The sequence below is a fragment of the Eschrichtius robustus genome, chromosome 3, assembly GCF_028021215.1.
Source record: "Eschrichtius robustus isolate mEscRob2 chromosome 3, mEscRob2.pri, whole genome shotgun sequence".
NCBI lineage: Eukaryota > Metazoa > Chordata > Mammalia > Artiodactyla > Eschrichtiidae > Eschrichtius > Eschrichtius robustus.
The window spans coordinates 79,328,396-79,338,151 of NC_090826.1; the positions used below are offsets into that span (position 1 = coordinate 79,328,396).

Here is a 9,756-nt window from a genome sequence, read left to right on the forward strand (position 1 = left end):
CCTTCTCATTCTATATGTGAAGCATTTATTTTCTTTAACCATATGAATTTTAGGTACCTGAATTGGGTATGGTGTGTGTGCATTCATGCACTAGGGTATGCTGGGTGTTGAGGAAGGGTTATTCGTAGTGAGGGTGTAGCTTATTACCTCTTTATGAACTTTAATTTGTTTTCCTTTTACTTATTTCCGTGAAAGATTTGAGAATTTGATCCTCACCAGTCTCTTGGGTGTTCTCCCATTTTCCCAGTTTGACCAAGAAGGCTGATTGTTTTTTCACAGAACACTGTAGAAAGAAAATGAAAGTTGGTATTTGATTGGGTAGGGAACTCATACCTAGGTGGAAAGTGTATATATTAGATTGATTAATCAAGCTATTTGCTTCTTCTTACATTAAACTCTTTTCATTAAATGACATTTCAAAGCCATTTGACTTTCTTCCTTTTAATAGGGGTATGAAGACCTAGTGCGGATGGGACAAGTTTTTTAAGTTTTAAATTAGGTGATCTTTTTTTTTTTTTTTTTTTTTTTTTTTAATAAATGTATTTATTTATTTACTTTTGGCTGCGTTGGGTCTTCATTGCTGTGCGCGGGCTTTCTCTGTTTGCGGCGAGCGGGGGCTACTCTTCGTTGCGGTGTGCGGGCTTCTCATTGTGGTGGCTTCTCTTGTTGCAGAGCACGGGCTCTAGGTGCGTGGGCTTCAGTAGTTGTGGCTCGCAGGCTCTGTAGTTGTGGCTCACGGCATCTAGAGCACAGGCTCAGTAGTTGTGGGGCACGGGCTTAGTTGCTCCATGGCATGTGGGATCTTCCCGGACCAGGGCTCGAACCTGTGTTCACTGCATTGGCAGGCGGATTCTTAACCGCTGCGCCACCAGGGAAGCCCTAGGTGATCATATTTTTCTGTTTTAATGCTAGACTTTTTCTGTATGCTAATAATAATCTCATTAATGTAAGTTTTCCAGCAAACACTACGACGTTTACACTGCTAATAAACAGGAAAAAAGAGCAAGATTTGAATCCTGGTCTCTTTGGCATCAAAGTTGTGCTCTTTCTAGTATAATATGCCACCTCCTAATATAAGAAATTTTAACTGAAATGTTTTTGAATGAATAAATGAAACTGAATGCAAAGTTTTATTGTCAATCATTTATTACAGAATGAATTCTGTGTACATAGTGCGACATGCTAGTTCAAAATTCAAGAAATTGGCCCGGTCATTTTCAGTTAAAGACTGATTAAGATGGGCTTGCTTTCACCTTAATGATTCTTTTTCTGCATTCAGATTTAGCAAACATCTTTGGGGGCTTACTTTGTGTCAGACCCTGAACTGGTATTTCCACTACATGACCCACATGACCCTGAGAGGTGTTGATATCAAGATGTTATAGGTGAGGCATGGATGTTTAGAGAGGATAAGTAAAATGCTGAAGATTTTTCTCCAGAACCAGTTCAATTCAATCATAGTAACATAGCAGCCATCTAAAAACATGTTTGAACTTAGAATGTACATAGTCTAGCATGAGTATCTACAATTAGGCTATAATCTTATCTACTTTCACTTTCCTATTTCTGTTGAGAGTCAGTTTAGGCAATAAAGTTAACAAAGATTGAGGTCTAGCTTCTAAATTTTAATAGTTTTACCGGGATACAGTTCATATACCATACAATTCACCTATTTAAGGTGTACAATTCAATGTTTTTTAGTATATTCACAGGTTGTCAGGTTCAGGGTTGTTCTGAACCTGACTATTGGTTATTGGTTTATTCCATTATTATTGGCCGTAAGATAAGAAACAGAATCACATATCATAAAATAATATAGCTCCATTCTTTGTTATTTTCTGATTTATCTTTGTCCAACCAAAGTCCAGTAACATTCCCCTTTCAGTTCTAGTACAAAAAGCTTCCTCAACTTCCATGAGAAATGTTTGCTTACAGGAATATTAAGCTGATTTTCATACGTGCCATGGAGAAGTCTTGGAATGTGAAATCCACTTCCTTATAATGTAATTCTTTAAGTTCTTTGCAACAGACATATTATAAAGGAGAGCCCAAAGCATGTATGCAGTTAGTACTTATTAATGTGCCTTCCTCAGGTTAAAAAAAAAAATCCCCTAATAACCATTTATAGCCATTCTGAGTCCTGACGCACTAAGGAGATCAAGCCTCAAGATAACTAGGTACGATCTCCTCTCTCATTGACTTGACTTTTAGATTAGAAAGTCACCTGAGGATCATAATAGACTTAATACACTATATTATACGAATATGTATTTAACGTCCTTTGTACACACACACATACACAATATATGAAAAGCAACTTTTATTTTCAAAGTGCCACTGCATCTTTAATTCAGTTAGTGGTTGAAACACTCCCAGTTCTGCACCCAGTTTTTGATAGGTGAAATAGGAGAACGGACACATTAATTGAAGTCCTATGTTCGAGATAAGAGCTAGCCGGTGGCTGACATTGCAGGAAAGTACTGGTTTCCTGCCTTATGGCCCAGGCACTTCCTTATAACTGCATTTAAACCATCTATGCCTTGGTTTCCATCTCTTGGCTTACCCATTAAATGTGATATCTATTCAGGGGCATACTAGACTAATAATAGAATGACATTAGAGTTATTTGTAGTTTCTATAACATGATTTCTCCCATGTGTCTGTGTCATTGACTTGCCATTTCTTCTCCCAAAATTATCTTCCCTCCCCTGCCCACCACCCCATGGCAGCCCCCATCCTTCCAGTCTCACCTGAACAACCAGATCTTTGTGAAATCCTCCCACTTACCAAATGCAAATGTGAGTTTTCCCTGTCCTGTGCCTCTCCTATACCTTGCATTAACCAGGTCAGCAATTTTCTTACCATGTTGTAATAGCACACTTATTGCTTGTCATCCCCCATTAGACCAGGAGCTCCTTGATGGGCCATTTCTATCTTCTCCTCCATGGTGCCTGACTTGTGGTTTTCTTGAATTCTGAGTCAGTGTCATAAAAGGTTGTTTTTAGGGAAGGTGATGATTACATAATTTCACTCCTCTGTCTCTTCAAAGCCAAGGACAACAGTGAGAAGGTCTTTCCTTCAACAGCCAAGCCTTAGCCAACAGCACAGTCATTGGATGACAGCGTGATAGAGAAAGAGGTTTGAAGATGAAAGATTCTGTTAGCTCTGTCACTTAATTGGCTCGGGAAGGTCATTTAAGATTTTTGGGCCTCAGGTTTCCTCATATCCTTGGGCAATAGTAATGCTTAGTTCACTGGGTTATTGTGAGAATCAGTTGAGATATTTTATGGAAAAGTAGCTTGCAAACTGTAAAGCACTGCAAACATGAGAAGTAAAGAAAAGAGACGATAGAATTTGGTAGAAAGAACAGGTGGTTTGGCCTTAAATGAGGTTTTAAATCCAGACTCCACCACTAATTATTTGACTTCCACAACTCAACTCCTGTGAGCCTATTTCTTTACTTGTCAAGGGGAGGTAATAACACTTTGGCAACTTAGAGTAATGTTGTGAAGGTTAGATGGAATTCAAGCAGTGTTCCACTTGTGTTCTGTCTGTATACGTTCAACGATTACCAGCCAGAGCTTTTGTACATTGTATATTCATACCCCTGCACCCTCTTTTCTGTGGCAGATTGTACCCCAGGGAGAGCAGGCCCTTTCTCTCAAGCCGGGAAGATGGACAGCAAGGGGAGGCTGCCAGAAAACGTTACGGGTTCGCCTGGCCTTTGACCCCAGCCAGCCTGGGTGTGCCTTGGGACAGGGGTGAGGCAAAGCCTCAGTCTCGTGTCCCAGCACATTCCTAGGGCAGCTGTTTCTGCTACAGCTTCTTTTACCATTTCTTTTTGAAACTGCATATTGAAGTTGAAGCATGCATACGAAAAAGACACATAGCCTTAAGTGTACAGATCACGTTTTATGAACTGAATATGCCCTTGTAACAAGATCATTCATTCTCATTGCTGCCTGATGTTCCACTTTGTAAATATACCACATTTCATTTTTCCGTTCTAGTGCTAATGGGCATTTGGATAGCTTCCAGTTTAGGGCTGTTGCAAAGAGTGCTGCTGTGAATGTTCTTGTTCACGTCTTTTGATGAGTATATGTATTTCTCATGGGTATATACTTAGCAGTGGGATTGCTGGGCAATAGAGTTTTCATATATTCAGTTTTGGTAGATATTAAAGCAAAAATTTCCCAACACAGTTACATGAATTCACACTCCCACCAGCAGTGTTTAAGTGTTCTAATTGTTCCACATCCTCACATCCTTGGTATTACCTGCCTTTTTAATTTTAGGAGTTCTGGTGGATATTATAAGATTGTGTAGCATTTTGGAAATAGAACCATTCCCTCAGCCCCCAAAACCTCAACTTTAATACATTCATTTTCAGGAATGTGCTGTGTACAAAAGCAGGGGATTGTATCAGATGGCAAAGCTCCTGGTACAGTGCTTGGTATATGGAGGGAAGATGACAAATGATAGCTGCTACCATCATCATCATCATCATCATCATCATCATCATCATCATTATTGCTCAATGCCTTCTCTGTTCCTAAGGGGAGAGAATAGGGCACGGTAGATACAAAGGTGAATAAGACATAGTCTCTACCCAGGAGGAGCTCAAGTGCTAGTTGAAGAGACTAACACTGGAAATAGATTATTTTTAGACAGTATGATAGGAGCTTGAGAAAGAGGTAGTGCTTGAGCTGGGACCTGAAGAATATGTCAGAGTTCAACAGAAAGAAAAAAAAGGAAATGGGCTGGAGGAAACGGCAGGGGCCCAAAACCCTTGTTGGGGAGTGGCAGCGTGGACTGCATGCTGGAAGAGAAAAGCCATCTGAGGCTGGAGTCGTTGCGTGCTGGTGTTGGTTGTTCGGGTGTTATCGCCCTTGAAGGGATGTGCTGGGCCGAGCTGGTGACCATTCAGGGTCAGTGTGACATTACAGTACTCTACTGCTGTGTTCTCTGCCCCCCACCTTTTTTACCTGTTCTTCCTCCTCTAGGAAAGTAATCAGCCTCCTCTTCTCTCTCCTGGGATCAAGACCTGTCCCAAGTACAATGTGCTGGAAAACTACCATTGACACTATGACAGCTGCAAAGTGTCACTGGTGACAAGAATCCCCCAGTTTCTTTGCTTGTGTGGTCCTTTAACTTTTTATGTTGAGGACTGGCTTTAGAGTTTTTATTCTTGCTTGGGTCCAGGTTGCTTGTGGTGGCAATTAAGTTTAATAAAATGCTCTTCTGCCCAATACAGTATGTAGACCGTGAATAAATGTTCCTGAGGAATTTTGATGTTGATTATGATGATGGTGATAAAGGTGATGATCAGGAACCCGTACAGTGTTTCACTGATTGAGCATCAGCTGTGTTTCAGGCATTGGCTGTATAGCTTTAAGGAAAATGGACATGATCCCTGTCCCCATGGAACTTGTAATCTTATGGGGAATCAGACAAGTGAACAGTTGGTTCTGCCAGTGTGATAAGGGCTGTGATGGATAGAGGTACAGAGTCCTGTGGGAGCACATCAGAGAAGCACCTCACCCAGACTAGGGATCAGGGAGGGCTTCCTGGGAAAGGCAACAGAAACCTGATAGCCTCATGAAGGGGTGAGGAGGAAGTATTCCAGGTAGAGGAAACAATGCATCGGAGGAGCAGAACGCAAGGGAGAATGGCTGGTTGGAGAAACTGGAAGAAGAAACTAGATAAAGAAAGCATTTTCTCATTTAATGTTTTCACTTGCATCTGTGTCATAATGTCTTTTGTTTACCTGTTTCCTAGGAATGTTTACCCTTGCGGAAGTTGCTTCGCTTAATGACATTCAACCGACTTACCGAATCCTGAAACCATGGTGGGACGTGTTTATGGATTACTTGGCTGTCGTTATGTTGATGGTAGCCATCTTTGCAGGAACCATGCAACTTACCAAAGATCAGGTGGTCTGCTTGCCAGTATTGCCGTCTCCTGTAAATTCAAAGGCACACACGCCACCAGGAAGTGCCGACGTTACCACCAACATCCCGAAGATGGAGTCAGCCACAGACCAAGACCAAGATGGGCGGATGACAAATGAGATTTCCTTTGGCGCATCTGCTGTGACACCTGACATACCTCTCAGAGCCACATATCCTCACACAGAGTCCACGGTTCCAAATCAGGAGGCAAAGAAAGAGAAGAAAGACCCAGGAGGCCGAAAAACAAACTTGGATTTTCAGCAATATGTATTTATTAATCAGATGTGTTACCATCTGGCCCTTCCGTGGTATTCTAAGTACTTTCCGTACCTTGCTCTTATACATACTATTATTCTCATGGTCAGTAGCAACTTTTGGTTCAAATATCCCAAAACATGCTCAAAAGTAGAACATTTCGTTTCAATATTAGGAAAGTGCTTTGAATCTCCTTGGACTACTAAAGCGTTGTCTGAGACAGCATGCGAAGACTCGGAGGAAAACAAGCAGAGAATAACAGGTGCCCAGACTCTACCAAAGCACGTATCTACCAGCAGCGATGAAGGGAGCCCCAGCGCCAGCACCCCGATGATCAGCAAAACCGGCTTGAAGTTTTCAGCTGAAAAGCCCGTGATTGAAGTCCCCAGCATGACCATCCTGGACAAAAAGGACGGGGAACAGGCCAAAGCCCTGTTTGAGAAAGTGAGGAAGTTCCGTGCTCACGTGGAAGACAGTGACTTGATCTATAAACTCTATGTGGTCCAAACAGTTATCAAAACAGCCAAGTTCATTTTTATTCTCTGCTACACTGCAAACTTTGTCAATGCGATCAGCTTTGAACACGTGTGCAAGCCCAAAGTCGAGCACCTGACTGGTTACGAGGTGTTCGAGTGCACCCACAACATGGCATACATGCTGAAAAAGCTGCTCATCAGTTACATATCCATTATTTGTGTTTATGGTTTCATCTGCCTCTACACTCTCTTCTGGTTATTCAGGATACCTTTGAAGGAATATTCTTTTGAAAAAGTCAGAGAAGAGAGCAGTTTCAGCGACATTCCAGATGTCAAAAATGACTTTGCGTTCCTTCTACACATGGTGGACCAGTATGACCAGCTCTATTCCAAGCGTTTCGGGGTGTTCTTGTCAGAAGTCAGTGAAAATAAACTGAGGGAAATCAGTCTGAACCACGAGTGGACATTTGAAAAGCTGAGGCAGCACGTGTCACGCAACGCCCAGGACAAGCAGGAGCTGCATCTGTTTATGCTCTCAGGTGTGCCCGATGCTGTCTTCGACCTCACAGACCTGGATGTGCTAAAACTCGAGCTGATTCCAGAAGCTAAAATTCCTGCTAAGATTTCTCAGATGACTAATCTCCAAGAGCTTCACCTCTGCCACTGCCCTGCAAAAGTGGAACAGACTGCTTTTAGCTTTCTCCGTGATCACTTGAGATGCCTTCACGTGAAGTTCACTGACGTGGCAGAAATTCCCGCCTGGGTGTATCTGCTCAAAAACCTTCGCGAGCTGTACTTGATAGGCAACTTGAACTCTGAAAACAATAAGATGATAGGACTTGAATCTCTCCGAGAGTTGCGGCACCTTAAGATTCTCCACGTGAAGAGCAATCTGACCAAAGTCCCCTCCAACATTACAGATGTGGCTCCACATCTCACCAGGTTAGTCGTTCATAATGACGGCACTAAACTCTTGGTACTGAACAGCCTTAAGAAGATGATGAATGTCGCCGAGCTCGAACTCCAGAACTGTGAGCTAGAGAGAATTCCGCATGCTATTTTCAGCCTCTCTAATTTACAGGAACTAGATTTAAAGTCAAATAACATACGCACAATTGAAGAAATCATCAGTTTCCAGCATTTAAGACGACTGACTTCTTTAAAATTATGGCATAATAAAATCGTTACCATTCCACCCTCCATCACCCACGTCAAAAACTTGGAGTCACTTTATTTCTCTAACAACAAGCTCGAATCCCTACCTGTGGCAGTGTTTAGTTTACAGAAACTCAGATGCTTAGATGTAAGCTACAACAACATTTCCATGATCCCAATAGAAATAGGATTACTTCAGAACCTGCAGCATTTGCATATCACGGGGAACAAAGTGGACGTTCTACCAAAACAGTTGTTTAAATGCATTAAGTTGAGGACTTTGAATCTGGGGCAGAACTGCATCACCTCCCTCCCAGAGAAGATCGGTCAGCTCTCCCAGCTCACCCAGCTGGAGCTGAAAGGGAACTGCTTGGACCGCCTGCCAGCCCAGCTGGGCCAGTGTCGCCTGCTCAAGAAAAGCGGGCTTGTTGTGGAAGATCACCTTTTTGACACCCTGCCGCTCGAAGTCAAAGAAGCATTGAATCAAGACATAAATATTCCCTTTGCAAATGGGATTTAAACTGAGATCATACGTGCACATCCGTGTGCAGGAACAACTTCCTAGATTGCAAATGCTCACGTACCAGTTATTGCAAGATAATGCATTTTAGGAGTAGATACAGCTTTAAAAATACAACACAGAGAGGATGCATAGAAGGCTGATAGAAGACATAACTGAATGTTCAACGTTTGTAGTGTGTTAAGTCATTCACTTCCAAATCTTTTCTCTTTTTGTTTTTCTTTTGGGGAAAGGGAAGGAAAAATTATAATCACTAATCTTGGTTTCTTTTTAAATTGTTTGTAACTTGGATGCTGCCGCTACTGAATGTTTACAAATTGCTTGCCTGCTAAAGTAAATGATTAAATTGACATTTTCTTACTATACCACCTTTTTTTGAGGTGTCTTGATTTACTTTGCTTAATTGGTGCAATAGTGCTTTAACTCAGACCTCTGAAGGCACGTCAGGTCCAATCTTGTAAATTTAGATTCGCTGAAATACTGATTTATTTTTTGTTTTAATTTCAAGCACCTCAAATAAGCACTTCTTACAATATTTAACTGGTGCTACCGCTTCTGAGAATCCCATTTTATAGATTTTACACTCTTAAAGGCCTGGAATGCGGTAAAAGTGTGTAGATCGTTGAGGGAGTTTTGTTTGTCTGTTTGTTTGTTTTCTAAGAATAAATAACAAGAAAAAATAAAAGAATGCTCTCCTTACTCATAGCTGTTTTTCCGTAGTCTGGAGTTCTGGTTATATGATACATTTTTCTATCACTACTATAGAGCTGCCAATAAATAGAAAGTGTTATTTTAAAATAAATATAATTACAGGCAAAATAAAAATTTTAATGGCTTGATGACTAACATCCTTCCAGTATATCACCATTTGGAAGATAACACAAATTCAAAGCAAGTATCATTAAATTACTTGCCCTTTCCACTGTTGTGGGGGGAAAAATAGGATTTGTAGTTCATTGAGTTGGAAAACTGACTATATCTCTATTCATTTTAGTGACAGGCTGTACTTCCTGTGTTTGTCTGCAGCTAGGAGGGGTCATGTCCGGGGAAGTGCTGGCAGAATATACTTTTCGGATGATAGTTTTTCCTTCTTTATCTAACTTACAAAGTGGCTAAACCCGTCTGAGAAAGTCAGACTATTCCCTGCCACCTGTGTGGGTAGTGGTTGACAGGTATTTCATAGGCTTTTCTACAGGAGTGTTTTTTCAAGAGAAGAGAACTGTCTGGCACTCTGGGTAACAAAGTAGTGTCCTGTCCGTATACGACTGGACTCATTTAGTGAAACACTGGATAGTCTCTTGAAGGATTTTGCAGAGAATGTGAAAAGATGGACCTAACATTCTTGCTTTTCCTCCCCAAAATTGATCTCGGGCTACTACTGGCCTGTTGGAAGCGGTGG

General features: G+C 41.5%; 1 protein-coding gene across 7 annotated transcripts in view; it reads left to right on the plus strand.

The window, feature by feature from the left end:
- The window catches only part of LRRC8D (leucine rich repeat containing 8 VRAC subunit D), a 108,767-nt gene extending 99,705 nt beyond the window's left edge, over nt 1–9,062 (plus strand). For all 7 annotated transcript variants that reach the window (XM_068540259.1, XM_068540254.1, XM_068540260.1 and 4 more), the window contains one exon: nt 5,779–9,062. In XM_068540259.1, the coding sequence (XP_068396360.1) occupies nt 5,781–8,357 (2,577 nt within the window). In that variant the 5' untranslated portion in view covers nt 5,779–5,780 and the 3' untranslated portion in view covers nt 8,358–9,062. The remainder of the gene's footprint in view (nt 1–5,778) is intronic.
- Nucleotides 9,063–9,756: the final 694 nt, after the last annotated feature.